Below are 16,163 nucleotides of genomic sequence, written 5' to 3'. Positions count from 1 at the left end.
GGGGTTTAATTTTTTATTAGACAGTCATGACACATGAAGGTAAAGGTATCCTCTGTAGAGCTGGTATCATTACAGCGAAAATAAAAAAAGTCTTGGCTAACAGTCCTGCACATGACTTCAATTTTTTTTTTTTTTAAAGGGCCAATGTGTAGCATTTCAGGGGATCTACTTGCAGAAATAAAATGTTTTCATAAGTGTATAATCACTTGAAACTAAGAGTCGTTATGTTTTCATGAGCTTAGAGTGAGCCCTTCATATCTACATAGGGATCACATTCAATGGCAACCATCTCATTAAACCAGAATAATGAGACTGCTCGTCTGGGTAGGAATGTCAAGTTCATGCATTCCAGTTATGCCTCTTCAAGCCTTGACTTTTCCTTCACAGAGCAGCAACATGTGCTCTGATTAACAGTAGCAGTTGATGTCCAGGCTGCTCAGCATGCAGAAAGGACACAAATTAGAAAAACACCGACCTACAATGGGCTCACTCAGCAGACTGGGGCTGTATTCTGTAAATGTCGTTATCTGTTTATGTGTTTGTTTTCGAGTAGAGAGGAATCTTTCTCCTCATTGTCAGGTTTTTTTCTTTCTTTCCACACTGACTGAGATGTTTTAGAGTCACAAGCCTTTTCATCTGAATGAGTCAACAGGCGAGCTCTCTGTACTCTTTGTCATTTCCTTGTTCTTTTTGGTCAGAGTGTATATTTACAGCTACCTACTCATTATTCTCTCTCTGTTCTTTCTCTCTCTTTCAGGCCCTAGCGTCTCACAGAGCTTACCTCTTGACGGCACGTATTCCCACCAAGGTAAGAGCAGCAACTCTATGGAAATTAATTCTTTTTTTTTCTTTTTTTTTCAGGAACGACAAGAAAAACCAGAGTACCACACCAAACAATTGTACATTGTATTAGCAAATATTTATTTTCTTTTAAGTCAACTGCCTGAATATAAATTCATCACAAATTACAACGTCGGAAAATAACCAAGACACTCTTTGATTGATACCACAGTTTTTTTTTGAAGATGTGTCATCTCCTCATTCTGTCAGTTTCAATTGAAAACAGTTCAATTGAAAAAATGTTTGCGATTGACATATCACTGTCTTAGTTTAGTGGTTAAATTCCCCTCTAGAGTCTGGTTTCATTTTTGTACTTTAATTCTTTAAAACTCCGTTAGAGTTACCCAATAAGGTGTAGTTCACACACTACAAACATGGAAGAATGTGTTGTATCCTCATGTTGTTTAGGACATTTTGGACATTTCCCCAACTTATCACTTTTGTTATCCAAGTTAGTTTGTGTGTGCTGTAGAGTGGATTAAGTAGATTGGTTATATTGCAGTTATACTGCTGGTTGACACTACTGTTTCATTATTTTTTTTAACTTGGAACTACTGTGCCATAATGCATCACAGATGGCAATTGTTAGTGCCATCACCAGCAATGAAACATCTGTCATCATCTTTACCAGCAATATTTTCACCTCTGCCACATGAAAACCAGCAGTGCAGTAATACAATGCAGATGTTCACTAAAACCTCCAGCAGCACCAGTTCAACAACTTTAACTCTCTCAACTATTATCTCATCTGCCAGTATCACATATCACACCAGACTTCAGACCCACTGGGTCTGGCCTGCTAGCTTTTGTAAACAGGCCCATGGTGCTGGAAGCACCCTGCAACCCTGAGCTTGGATAAGTAGAATTAGAAATGGGATTGCCATGCCCAGTTGTTATGGTAATGCAGATGTTCAAATTTAATTTTTGACCTTGGAAACCAAAGTAGGCAAAACAATCTCACCTCAGGGTGCCTTCAAGCCAAGTTTACACCACACAACTTTAAAAGTCTTCATATTGATGTGCTGTTCACATTACACGACTTGCTGTCTTGTAATCGGGGGTTTTAAAGTCCTTGTGTTTTTCACACTACATAATCGGTGACACTACAGGATCTTTAACCAGAATCCTTCTGGTATCCTTCAGAATCCATGTAGTATATTTGGTCTCCAAACTACTGTATGTTATGTCACGATTTTTTGTTAAAAAAATCTGCGGAACCTTGTAGTCCATCCATCCATCCATTTTCCTCCGCTTTTTTGGGGTCGGATCGCGGTGGCATCAGGCGAAGCAGGCTGACCCAGACTTCCCTCTCCCCCGCAACATTTTCCAGCTCATACTGGGGGATCCTGAGGCGTTCCCAGGCCAGCTGGGAGATATAATCCCTCCAGCGTGTTCTGGGTCTCCTCCCAGTTGGGCGTGCCCGGAAAACCTCCAGTGGGAGGCGCCCAGGAGGCATCCCAATTAGATGCCCGAACCACCTCAGCTGACTCCTTTTGACGCAAAGGAGTAGCAGCTCAACTCCAAGTTCCCTCCTGATGTCTGAGCTCCTTACCCTATCTCTAAGGCTGAACCCGGCCACCCTACGGAGGAAACTCATTTTGGCCGCTTGTAGCCGTGACCTTGTCCTTTCGGTCACAACCCAGAGTTCGTGACCATAGGTGAGGGTAGGAACGTAGACCGACCAGTAAATTGAGAGCTTCGCCTTCCGGCTCAGCTCCCTCTTCACCAAGACGGTCCGGTGCAGCGCCTGCTTTACTGCTGCAGCCGCACCGATCCGCTGCACCGATCCACTGCACCGATCCGCCCCGAGATACTTGAACTCTTTCGCTTGAGGTAGGCACTCCGTCCCCACCTGGAGGGAGCAATCCACCGCTTTCCGGCAGAGCACCATGGCCTCAGGTTTGGAGGTGCTAACTCTCATTCCCGCCGCTTCACACTCGGCTGCAAACCTCCCCAGTGAATGCTGGAGGTCACGATCCGAGGAGGCCAACAGGACCACATCATCTGCAAACAGCAGAGAGGCGATCCCGAGACCTCCGAACCTGACGTTCTCCACCACCTGGCTGCGCCTAGATATCCTGTCCATGAAACTCACGAACAGGACCGGTGACAAAGGGCAGCCCTGGCGGAGGCCAGCACCCACCGGGAACATGTCTGACTTATAGCCGAGAATGCAGACACAGCTCTTATTGCAGTCGTACAGAGACCGGATGGCCCATTGTAATGGGTCCGGCACCCCATACTCCCGCAGCACCCCCCACAAGAACCCCAGAGGGACCCGGTCGAAAGCCTTCTCCAAGTCCACAAAGCACATATAGACTGGTTTAAACTCCCAGAATCCCTCCAGTAGTCTTGCGAGGGTAAAGAGCTGGTAGTCATGCTTGTTAATGTTGTCATTGGCACACGAGTTCACAAAATAGCCTGTTTCCTCATATATGTACTATTCATAGCCTGTTTCCTCTAAGTGCAACAAAAATGTTGGGCCATGTTACAAATGTAACACAAACGATAAAGGTCCTATTGTTAAAGACAACCCCTCTCCCAGGTTTTCTCTCAACCCATGTCTTGCGCTCTCATTGGCTGTGTAGCTCCCCAACATCATCCCGTCAGGTCCAGATATTTAGCCTGTTAGATATCAAGGGTGCATCTGCAGGGAATCGTCGAGCCTCTCTGCACGCGCCTTTTAACAGTTCACAAATATCGCTCCAGTGCTGATTTGTGAGCGCTGAGCCAATGCAGATCTGAGGATTTTGTTCCACCAACTCAACTGTTTGTGAGTGGAAAATCTGGGCTAAATTTGTGTATTGGTTAAGCGCTAATTAATTGTGTCTTCCGTAGTAGTTATAATGTCACAAAACATCCCATTGTCAGACTACACACACAAACCAAAGCAGAGATTCACAAAACCTAACAGGGCTGTGATTGTACATAGGAACAGACTGCAAACCGCAGTATCTGGACTGACGATCCTTCTGGTAGGAGAGAGTGGCACTTCACAGATCAGTCACAAGATAACATAACATCATCTCTTGTACCAGGTCCAGGAAATACAGTTGCCCTACAAAAAGCTGTATGCTTTCCAGTCAATAAATGCCTCCAGGGACAGTTTAGGTGATTGATTGATTGCATGAGAAGTGATTCATTGGTTTAGTGGGGTTAGAGGAGGCCATAAAGAACACTCAAGCTAACCCTGTTTCACGTGACGTTATATGTTTCCAGTGTTGTGAGCTGCAGGTTCAAGATCTGCTTATTTAGCTGGCTCTCCATCTGTTTTCTATTGGTGTTCTCTCATCTCATCTGGAGGGATTTCGTAGACACCTCCTTTCTGAAGCACTAACCCCCCTCATCTCTTTTACTGTATGTGTCAGTCTGTCTGTGTCTTTGTTTGTCTCTTTCTTGTTCTCTTTTTTTAAACCTCTTTACATCTCTTTAATGTACTTTGTTTCCCTACTTTGGATGTTACTCTTGTTGTTCAACTTCACTTGTTTTAATGAAGACACAACATCTAGAGGAAACTTTCCAGAGAAGTTATGGAACTTTCTGAAGGTGCATCTTGTGAATTTGATTTTGTGGAAGCAAAAGGCTCTTTTAGTTTTTTTTTATTTTAAACATTAGGTGATGCAGCCTGAACACACGCGAAGCAGAATCCCTTCTCCTGCTGGCTTTCAGAAAAACCTCAATCCCTTTCTCCGTTGGCTCTGCTCAGCCAGATTACAGCCACAGATCACCTCTACTCTCCTCTCCTTTTCTTCCTTTAAGCCATTCGTTCAGCTTTCTCACCCTCATCGTCTCTTTCTTCTCCAACAACCCAGATTACCTCCTTCTCTCTTCATCCCTGTCTCGCTCCGTGCCTTTCCCATCTGGTTTTCTTCCCCCACTCACCACTGTGCCAAAGGTCAGCAGGGATAACCTACAATGTCTTCAATTGAATCTAATTGAATCTGTAAAGTACTCATTGTTTGGTTTTAAGGAACCCTCTGCAACTATGGATAATTAGCATTTCATCTTTTAGTATTTTTAGTAGTGAAAAGTTCCCATCACAAAAGTGATTATTTAAATAGCATGTTTTCTGCATCCAAAAATCCCCAAACTTAAAGAGGTATACAAAGGTATATTAAAAAACACAAAACACTAAATCCTCTCATAAGAGAAGGTGAAACCAGTTTGCTATTTTTTTCCTTGATTAATGTTTAAAGGGATTAATCGGTTGTTACAATTGTTGTCAATAATGGAATAATTAATTGACTCATCATGTTGCCACTAAATCTCTCACTATTTTTTAAATCATGCTGATCAGTCCAATCCTAGTTTAATATTGTCTTTCCCACATTTTCAAAAAATGTGTGACAGCCCAATATATTGAAAACAAATGACTTAAGGATCTTTTTTTTGTTCAGATCAGAGTGCGGTTTCTTCTTACTGCACACTGTCTTTTTTAAAAGATGAAGCATGCCAACATCCATAAAAATCTGACTTTAACAGTATCTGTCCTTGTATTGATTTTTTAAATGTGAAATCTATATTACAGTGGAGAGGAGTCAAATGCAAATGAAGATTAGCCTCTGCTCACTGTTCCAGCTGTTCAGTTTTCTAGGTTACGTTTTTTGTTGAATCAAAGCTGAGACAGTGTTGGGTGTTGATTTGTGCTTCTGGCCAACTGGAAGTATTGTAGACACTGCATTTGATCCATCATATGTTAGACGCATATCTGTCTGGAATCCCCAAAGATGCATTGAAAACACATAAGACAACAATCAGTAGGAGGGCATTTTCGCAGCAATGCTCTTCTGAGCCCACAGCTTTATTGAAGTAAATATATTTGCAGTAGTTAAACACATTACTGTGTATCTCTCGTCTCTCAGTAGTATAGTTGAAATCCCCCTGTAGCCCTCTCATGCACTTCTCAGCGGGGTTTTTTGTGTCTGTGCCTCCGATTGGCTCCATTTGAGGAGCTTCAGGGCCTTACAGTCTGTCAGTGTCTCATCCCAAACATGCACACATGCTCTCTCACACACAAACACACATTCATTCATTGTTTCTTCCCTTTTGCCTCTTTGCTTTTTATGTAGCCTCTTGTTGCTGTTCATTTTACATACCTGTACACTCTGTCTTTATCCCTCTCTACTTTCTGCTTTATGTTATAATTATGGTTTATGAAAGAAAAGATGACAGTAAGCATTTACAGCATCTCACTTACAGACACGTTTATAAATCCCAACATCTACAGTTTATTGTTGTTGCTCGATGCAACAGCATCCTAATGTCCACCATCTCTAATCCTAAACCCATTCTCTGCACACCAAACTAACCTCTGCATGAACACATTAAAAGTTGGGGTCTCCATGAAAATACAACAGAAACAAAAGTGGAGGAGAGTGGTTAAAGTGACAGACGGACACTGAACGATTGAGTGAACGCTATTTGGCATTTGGTTCCTCCCTACCCCTCCTAGCATGAGGTCTTGCCTTTGGCTAGAACTCTTATTTATCCACGGGCTCACTTATCATTGGCTGGCCCTCAATTTGGTTTGCTATTATGCTATTTACTGGCCAAATAAAATGAACTGATTTGGACGCTGTTTATTGCATATTGTAGCATCTAACAAATAGTTTGCAATTCACATATCAAAACGATATATACTGCTGTACTACTTGTACTTGTCTACTGTAATACTGTACCAGTCTTTATGCTGAACCTAGGTGTTAACACATTAAATAAATGTGTGTGCGTAATAAGACACAAGTAATAAACTGTAATATATTATGTAGCCTCCTATACTCCTACTATGTCAGTTATGCAGTTGCGTCTACCTAAGGTTTGCTTACATTAGCCACCATACTGTAAGCTATGGTCCAACCAGATAAAGTAAGGCTGTAACAGCTAATGCCTTTTGAATAATCAATCCACATAATTGAATTATGGGATGGAAATGATGAGATGTGTGCTTGTTTACATTGTACCAACAATTGTGGTACTTGTGGAATTCTTTCAGCTCGTAGACCGAACATGAGTGCTCAACCACAAGAAATAACACACACACACACACACACACACACACACACACACACACACACACACACACACACACACACACACACACACACACACACACACACTGCTTACTGTAGTCAGACAGTGGACTGTCTGTCAGAAGACAGACAGTCTGCTTATCCTCTCCCTCCTCTCATCTATGAGCCAAGCCTCAGGAACACTGAGCCCACCTGGAATAGTCTGGCCTTGCTCCCTGGCCTGCCTTCAGGCACTGTGCTATATGTCTGTGTTGGACAAAAAGAAAGGGAGGAAAACTGTGAGCTCCGTGTACAGGAGTAGGCATTTGTATTCACAGGTTCCGCCCTCTCACATTAAAGGAGATCTTTCCCTGTCCTTTTTTGGTATGGAAAGGCAGGCTGTTGCTTTTCTCTATCTTGAAATTCTCTCTTGAAAAAGAAATAGAAGGTACGGATGGCTGTCTGTAGCCTGTCTTGTCTTGAAAAGTATTTCTGGAGGTGAATAGAAAAAGGAAGCGGAGGCCTTTTTCTTACTCTCAATTCAGACAATTCATGAAGCAAACTGTTAACACTGTAAAGAGAAAAAAAATTCTATTGTGTCTTCTCTGTGTAAAACTACAAGTGATTCAGAACAAATGCTTTCTTGCAAATGAGCATGGAAATGAGCAGTGCATCCCATAGTGGTTGCATATTAAATGAATTCAGCCGGCAGAGATGAAATACTCATTAAAGAGCTGATTTAGCTCAACAATTAAGGGACAGGATCTCATCCCCCAATCTCAGTTTTCATTTGAACCCACAAATGTGTCCAATGTTGCCCAGAAAAAAATGCATTAATGTGTTAGTCAGTGATAAAGAAGTCTGCATAGGAGCAAAAAGAAAGAAGAAAAAAGAAATGACTGCATCCCTACCTATCCATTATGGAACAGACATATTTTTACACAACATTCCTCAGACAGACAGTCACTGTACTAGACTGCTGTTATTATACACACAATTACTCTCACAGATACAGTATACATACTGCATCCTCTCACACAAGCACACGTAAACTGTTTATAAGAAGTGTACGTAGTCACCGTTACTTCATGGGTTTGTGAACTGCCATTATGAAGCCTCAAGTTTGGCATTTTGGCTGTCGCCATCTTGTTTTTTTGCAAACAGAAGTAACACGAGAGGGTGGAGCTAAGTACAACCGAATGCTGAATAAGACATTTTTAGGCTACCAAAAAGGTTACAACTAACTCCCATTAACTGAAAACACACTGTGAATGAGCTAAAGTTCTAAGTCAAAAACATGAGCAAACCCACAGACCGGATGTTGCCTGGGTAATGACCTGTCAATCACAAGGTAGCATTCCCTCAAGCATACCCTGCTTTATGGTCTATTTTACTCTTAATGGGACCATAATTTACTTTATGAATATCATGCTGTAATGAAGAAGAATTGAAACTAGCAAACTTTAATATCTCTTTTATTGTCTCTCGTCTGACCTTTAGGATGTTAAGAGGCCATAACTATGCCTGACACAGGAAAAGTATTTTAATGGTGATTTCTGTGCTCTGTTTTAGGTGGAACACTCCTTTAATTACCTGGAGATCCAGGGGATTGCTTGTAACAAGCCTACACAGGTAAAGAAACTATCAGTAAAACGGTGTCCAGCACACTCTGACAGCATTACACTCATTTGCTTTCTTGGCGAGAGTTGGATGAAAAGATTGATACCACTTTTGTGTCTCTGTGTTAAGTATGGAGCTAGAGCCAAGAGGAAACTTAGCTTAGCATAAAGACTGGAAGCAGAAGGAAATTGCTAGCCTTGCATCCCTTTCTCTCTACAGCATGCAACTCTGCTTTGCAAAACAAATTGCCATCTTTACATTAATGCACATTTTATTCATCCCTCTTCTCTGGTTGGGTCAAAGGTCAGAGTCCTCTTCAGTGAAGGGATGCTGCAGAAGCTTAGCCTTAAATGTCTTGCTCAGGGACACTTGAGCAGGATGGCTGTTTGCTGATATGGGTACTTGAACCCAACTTATCCAGTTTAAGGACAGCGCCTGTAATCACAACAGATATATACTACAGTGGTAGACACTGAGTGGATGGAAAGGAAAATATGCAAGTATAATCTTTAAAACATGATTAATGTACGAGACACAACAAAAAAACAGATCCGGGTCCATTAATGATTCCATTTGGCTTTTTGACCAGAGCTGGCCAGCTGTCAGTCAGCAGGATCTACCGAGAAAATATAATAATCCGTCACTAGCCACACCATTCCTGCAGCTGAACCTCCCTCACACTCATCTCAAGAGATGTCAGTCCTCTTAATATCTTGACTGATGGTCTCCCATGTTTTGTAAGTATCAGCAAGGATTATGTTAATTTTGGCCTATAGATGAGGCATGTATCGCCTAACATCAGCATTTGCATAATTGCAGCGAGCACTGAAGTGGTCAGCCAGTCTTAAATAAATGTCGTTAAATCTTTACTTTTACTTAAGACAAAGATGAGGGATGTAGATGTTGTTGAGTGGACAGATAAATGTGTTGCTTTTATTCTTGTGAATTATATTATTGGTGGGTAGATTCAGTGGAGTAGACAGGCAGAAAAGTGGAACATGAAAGTCACATAAATATATGTATATAGACACATAATGAATTCATGTTACGTCCTTTCACTGCCAACAAACTATTCTTATTTGGTAGATTGTATTTAGACTCAGTGGATGGAAGAAAGAAAGAAAGAAAGAAAGAAAGAAAGATGATTAACTAGTCTGAAGAAGTAGAACTGTGGTTGAAGCGGGTTTAGGTGAAACCATGCATGCTGGTGTGCATCACTAATTAATGATGTGTCCTTTTTAGCTGTTCATCGAGTACGAGCGTGGCTCCTTCTCCCTGAAGCTGCTCTCTACAGAGGAGGTCAATGAGGTGGTCGCTCACATAGGAAACTGTCTGCTCAGGATATGTCCCGGTCTACAACCAAGGTGAGTTACACCGGCATGCGTGTTTGATTGTGTGCAACAAAAACATTCATGTGGTCATGTTTCAGTCATGTTAAGAACATTTCAATCATTCCTAATAAAGATGTATTTAATTAATCCGACAGTATTTCCATCATAAATGTCTGCGTGGGTGCTCTAAAAAATAACTGAAAATGTTTCTAACACCGAGAGTTTAACCAGGTGCAACAGTCAGATCTCGGTTGAGTCACAGCTAAAGTATACTGTATTTTATGTCCAAAAGAACATGCATCAACATATCATCTCATAATGAGGATGTGAATCTCCTTTAATATGTTTTGTTGAGAACAGGAAGCATGAATATGAATGCAGAAATGATCACAGATTTAAAACCATAAACTCTTTTAACCTCGTCTTGCAAACAGGACAAAGTCTTTGACTGGACAGAGAGGCTGATGTGTTGAGCTGCAGTCAATTTAACGCTGCATTGAATTCTACATTTTTGTTTGTTGTTTTTTACATTAGAATTTAAATGTATAGTTTATTTAAATGTAGTTCATATTGGAGCACTCAGCAGCCCTCTGCAGCTTCCTGCTTTCAAAAATGACCACTGACAAGTAAGGCAGTAAGAAAATAGCCTGGAGCTGCCTGTTTTAGAAGCTTTTAAAAAGATTATAGGCTTTTGAACATTTTCACCAGCGACAATATTTGGGAAATGTAAAAATGGGATGACTAAATTATGTTTTAATCTGTCTTCTCTTCTCAGTAAAATGATGAAGAAGCTCTGCATGGAGCCTCCAGACAGGCTGATCTCTCTGCAGACTCTGTGGGAGAACAACAAGCCTGCTGAGCCTGGACCTTGTGGTAAGAATTTGTGACTCTACAGTCTGTGTGTGTGTGTGTGTGTGTGTGTGTGTGTGTGTGTGTGTGTGTGTGTGTGTGTTGGGGGGCTACAGTCATTTATACAGTGAGTTTAGATCAATGGTATAGTAGTTTTACATGGTGGATCAAAGAAATTGTCATTTGTGATAAAATTGTTTGAAATTACATGCATGTTTGCCCAATCCCCATCCCACAGTTCTTTGTTAAGATGCCAACGTTTTCTATTATTTCTATTTTTTCGTTGCGTTCTCTCTCTTTCTGCACAGGGGGGTTTTCTCAGATGTACAGATGTGTCTGTGACTGGTTGGGGCTGCCTTACAAGGAAGAGGTGCAGTGGGTCAGTATTGTTTGCATTCCTTTGTGCAGAGGCACAGTTTTGACAGATCCTGGTTCAACTGTGCGTCAGTGCTGTTGGCTGGCTGACATGAAACTGAATAAAGCCCTTTGATGAATAGGATAGCCACAACAGTATGAATACAGTACCAGTCTCCTTTGTGTCTTTAGATTTCTCAAAATCTTTTTGATGGTCTTGCTCTTTCTTTTCCCAAATAAAATGGCTCCGTATATGTTTCATCTGCTCTGTGCACTTGCTTGTTTCTATGAGTTTCTATTAGGGCTGGGTAAGTTAACGCGTTAATATTGAGTTAATGCATTAATTAATTAACGCCGACAATTATTTTATTGCGCGTTAACGCAGTTTTTTTTTTATATTTTATTATTAAGCGGACATTTTTAACAAAAGAACCGGGCAGCGAGCGGTGAACAGTGTGTGCGTGTTTGACTGGCGTCTCTTCCTGCTGCTGCTGCTGCTGCTGCCCCCCCCCGGTCCGTCACCATCGGTCCCTCCTGTCTCACACACACACACGCGCGCACGATCGTCTCGTTACAGTATCAAACGTGACAATATCAAAATACATATTGTCGTGTTTTTAAATAAACATATAAGCACATGAGAACAAACTGTTCTTAACTGCAACTCTGTATTAGCATAATTTCCACATGCAGGTACAGACTCCCTCCACGTTCCTTGCTTCACCTACATTCCCCTGGGTCCTAAGTCCCTCCAAGCACAGCTTTTTATCACCGTCTATGTACCAACGTACATTTATAACAAATAGCACACATATTAGAGTTTTTTAAGTTTTTTGTTTGTAATATGTATAATAAGCATATCATTTAGTTATCGCTACTGAGAATTTAACAAACATAAAAAAAACATGACGTAGATAGGTTTGCAGTTTTCAAGGTGTATATTTCAAATTGAAATCTATTACACACATGAAAATAAAGTTCTGAACACCGGCTGAATATCTATTATCACAATCATTATAACTGTATTTTAACTACTGTGAAAAGGGAATACCGCTGTTAAAAAGCACATTATTTGTTTTAAGTGTTTGCAAACCAAATTTTATTGCACTTTTGGTCATATTGTAGTACTTTTAAAATAAAAGTGCGCAATACACTACTTTTGAATTCATTATTGAATTTTGCGCATAAAAATGTGATTAATCACAAAACAAATGTAAACACTAGTTTCTATATGTCTCATCAAGGAATTGCTAGGAGATGTGTATTTTTGCTAACAGCCATGTTTGTTAACACTCGCTTTGGTTAATTGTTTCCCTTGCAGGATGTGGACACCATCTATTTGACACAAGACACTAGAGAACTCAACCTGCAGGACTTCAGCCATCTGGAGAACAGGTGAGTGTTAGCACAGAAAAATATAAAAACATATATATCAAATATAAGAATATAGCACATAATATGAAAAGCATTGCACACAGATGAGGCCATGTCTTGGGATAAGAGAAACACTAGACTAAAAGATGAGAGAGCTATTGCAGGTCTGACATGATTTATTTTCAAGTAAAAATTTGCTGAAGTCAACACTAAATTAAGGTGGCACTGATGAAGAACAATATATAGTTGCAGCTGTGGCCTTTTCTTTCCTCCTCAGGGATCTGGTGGCAATAATAGCAGTGCTGGAGTTTAACCAGTGGTTCACCAAGCTCTCCACCAAGGACTACAAACTGGTTAGTACAGCCTTTTCTGAAAATCCTCCTCTCATCTGTTCACTAATCATGTCGGCTCAGTTTGTACATCACTGTACATTATGTTGGGTAAACATTATCACAGTGTTAGTCTGCTGCCACAATATGGCAAAATAATCCAGACATAATCCCATCTCAGAGTTAAATAGTGAGGAGCATCACTACTTAAGATAAACGGATAGATCTGTCTCTCCCTGTCTACCTGCTTGTCAGTTTGTTCTCTATTCCTCTAACGTTTGTAAAGGTCCTGCTTCTCACTTCCTTACTGCACTTATTTTTCCCATACAGTAAAACATGGGGTGAGAACTGAGGTCTCTCTGTCCGTCCATCTGTAAAATACTGAGATACGGTATTTGACAGCTGCACAGACAGTGATAGGCTGGACACCAGCTGATTTATGCTAAATGTGGAGAATCACTATGCAAATAAGACAAAGAGTCCACGGACATGCTAGAAGCTCTGTGAGGCTAGACACAGCAGTGGTTTGAGCTAAATGCTAACGTCATCATGCTCACAATGATAAGGTTTACATGCTAATGTTTTGGAGGTATTGTACTGTATATTGCTCAGTGCCAACCATGTTTACCATCTGAGTTTGGCGCGTTAGCACGCTAACATTTGCTAATTTGCCCTAAACATAAAGTAGAGCTGAGGCTGTTGGGCGTATCATTGCTTTTGCTGGTATTTATTAAACCAAAGTACTGGACAGATTAAAGTTTTGAGCCTGGACTAAAGTGGGGGACTAGGGTGGACTGACAGACCGACTGACCAACTAACAGGCTTACATTCTTCATTCATTAAATTCTGATGAAAAGCAGAAGTTTGAATGTTGTCGTCGTTAAAAACTAGCCTGTAGTTAAAGCTCAGAACTTCTAAATAAAGAACTACATTACACGTCTCTCACTCTAGCTTTGCCTAACAATTTACCTGTATGTATCTCCCTGTACAGAATATTTTCTCTTTGTTTCCTCCATCTTCTCCTCCTGTCTGTTGACTGAGGATCAGTCTAATGTTCTCGTGTGATAAGACTCTTAATCCTAACGAGACAAAGGGGCTCAATGTTTCAGGCTGCTGCCCCCCTGCAGCACTCCATTACTAACTCCCCGTCTCAAGGCTTCGCTCAGTCTTACCAATTACCACACGCAGCTTCCTCAGTCCAAACAATTATCTCATGCCTCCGTCACAGACTATTCCTTTTGTATTGAATTTTAAAATCCTGCCCCTCGCCGTGCCATGTGCATATTTAGGCTCAAATACTCACACAGGCACATGTGCACCAACGTGTGTCTTTTCTGTCCCAGATTACTGTGTATTATAATAGACCCTCAGGCTTCTGTGGTGGGAAGGTTTCAGCACATATTCAAATTCAGAGGCAGATTTTGTGTATATATATATGGTAGCTCTTCAATGCAACAGAAACTCTTTTGGGTGTTTTTAAGGAAACTTCAGTCTTATTTTCCTATTATTTTATGTGTGTGCATGTTTATATGGTGATAATAGAAAGTCAAGGGTTGCATGGATGTGCTCTGCAGTGTGATTTTGAGTTGTTTTGATCCTGTGCCAATGGAAACAGTAACAACTTAGAAAGAAGAATAAGAAGGAAACAGAGTGAAAGACTCTTAAGTCTGACAGAACCATAAGGCCAGCGGAGAGGTCAGTGGACAGAATGAATGGGTGAGATGCCAGATGAATAAGGAAATGAGTCAGACGGTATCAAGAAAGAGATCAGATCTAAAGAATGAAGCCAAAGCAGGAGATAAACTGAAGAGGAACAAGTTCAACTCAAGGGCAACAATGAGTATCTGTATAACTGTGCACAGTTGCATAGAGAAGAATCTAAAAAACAAATGTCATAAAGCAGCAAGAAAACGAAAAGAAGAAATGAGTGTTGAGGGAGATGTGAAACATGAAATGCACAAGTCTCAGGCTTAAATTACAGTCTAACCATCTCAGTCAAACAGATACGGAATCTCTCAGCGCAGTGGACTGAATAATATAAGACACACATGTCCACACAAACACTCTCTCACACACAAATGCAGCCGGCCATCACAGCGAGGGATTATGCTGCTCATCCTCAGTTCAATCAGGCTGTTTGTCTTGTGGTCTAATCAAGATGCTGAGCCGAAAATGAGAAAGGAGGAGAGGAAAAGGAGGGAACAGCAGCGATAAAAGAGCACTTGCCTCCTGATTACCTCATGATCGCACAGTATGTGTTGTATTTGAGCAGGCTGAGGGTCAGAACAGCACAGCATGACAAGGCTCTTGTTTAATGGGTGTTAAATGTGCTGTACGCAACATTTGTATTGTGAAAATACAGGCTCCTTTGTATGTTCCCTCTCTATCTGTTACTCCATGACTGACTCTTCTCTCCTTTCTTGTTCTCCATTTCATCCCTCACTACCCTCACATCTGCTTTTTCTGTATTATGCGTCATCCCTCATTGCCCTCCATCATTTTTATTCCTTTTCTGTAATACTCACAGTTTCAGAGAGTAAACATGTGAACAACAGTCCTTTTCTTCTATCTCTCCTTCTCTTGTCTCTCCATTACCCCTCTCTCCTTTTCTCCTTGCTCTCCCCCTCACTGTAGATAACAGTGTGGGACAATGTCGGCAGTGTTTTGGCCAAACTGAGGCTGCTTGCTGGGAGAGACAGGCCCTTGTAGCATTAATGCCAATTACCAAGAATAACAACAAAACAATGGTCCAGTAAAGTGTGTATGACTAAAAATGTTTGTGTTATGAATCAGTGCATATAATTAGCATAGAATAATCAGAGTTACTGCAGTTGCTGCAGGATGTGTGTTTGTCTACATGTCTGAGTATGACGCAGCACACAGTGAAGTGGGTCAGTGAACATCTAGGTAGGACACGGACGTCCAACTGTTGAATTTTTAATTTTGTCTAAATATAAGTGCCTTTGCTCCCCCGACTGTCTATCCTGCAGTGTTGTTGAGACCACAGAAGTGAGATAACTTTTCTCCCTCTAAAGTGACTAAAGTCTGCAGTCCCCAGTCTCTCCTTGTCACGCATTAATGGTCTTTAAGGAAAGAGACGGTATTCACTTGCATGCTGGGGATTTCCTAACGTTCTGCAGGGTTGCTTTAATTAGCATACATGAACAACTTCCAAGAGCAGTTTAACAGAGTTTTTCACACGAACACTTGAGGGAATCATGTTCCCCAAAAGTGAATTTCTTTGTTATTTCTATGACCTTGAACGTTTCAATCCAAGCGTTGCTGTTCTAGATAAAAGTGCATTTTAACCTGGTTCAGTTAATTAGTATATTTGTATGCTTTTGATTAAAAGCTGAGATACTGCTGTGAGCATGAGACTCATAATATGTAATATTATATCTCCGTCTTTGCATATCACCCTTACTGTCCACTGTTTCAAGCACTAACAAAAAACCTAA

The 16,163-nt window shown here is 41.0% G+C and overlaps 1 protein-coding gene across 4 annotated transcripts in view; it reads left to right on the top strand.

The window, feature by feature from the left end:
• Nucleotides 1-16,163, top strand: part of LOC137891057 (F-actin-uncapping protein LRRC16A-like) — a 67,091-nt gene that overhangs the window by 22,716 nt on the left and 28,212 nt on the right. For 3 of the 4 annotated variants that reach the window (XM_068735480.1, XM_068735479.1, XM_068735478.1), the window contains exons 3-9: nucleotides 758-808; nucleotides 8,421-8,480; nucleotides 9,711-9,832; nucleotides 10,575-10,672; nucleotides 10,957-11,027; nucleotides 12,324-12,397; nucleotides 12,654-12,729. In XM_068735480.1, the coding sequence (XP_068591581.1) occupies nucleotides 758-808; nucleotides 8,421-8,480; nucleotides 9,711-9,832; nucleotides 10,575-10,672; nucleotides 10,957-11,027; nucleotides 12,324-12,397; nucleotides 12,654-12,729 (552 nt within the window). Of the gene's footprint in view, nucleotides 1-757; nucleotides 809-8,420; nucleotides 8,481-8,895; nucleotides 9,206-9,710; nucleotides 9,833-10,574; nucleotides 10,673-10,956; nucleotides 11,028-12,323; nucleotides 12,398-12,653; nucleotides 12,730-16,163 lie in introns of those variants that run through there. The other variant, XM_068735482.1, reaches the window with a different exon arrangement.

Source organism: Cebidichthys violaceus, unplaced genomic scaffold (genome assembly GCF_023349555.1).
Source record: "Cebidichthys violaceus isolate CVI_PGR_0920_01 unplaced genomic scaffold, fCebVio1.0.p SCAF_7, whole genome shotgun sequence".
Lineage (NCBI taxonomy): Eukaryota > Metazoa > Chordata > Actinopteri > Perciformes > Stichaeidae > Cebidichthys > Cebidichthys violaceus.
This window is presented reverse-complemented; position numbering and strand designations above follow the sequence as displayed.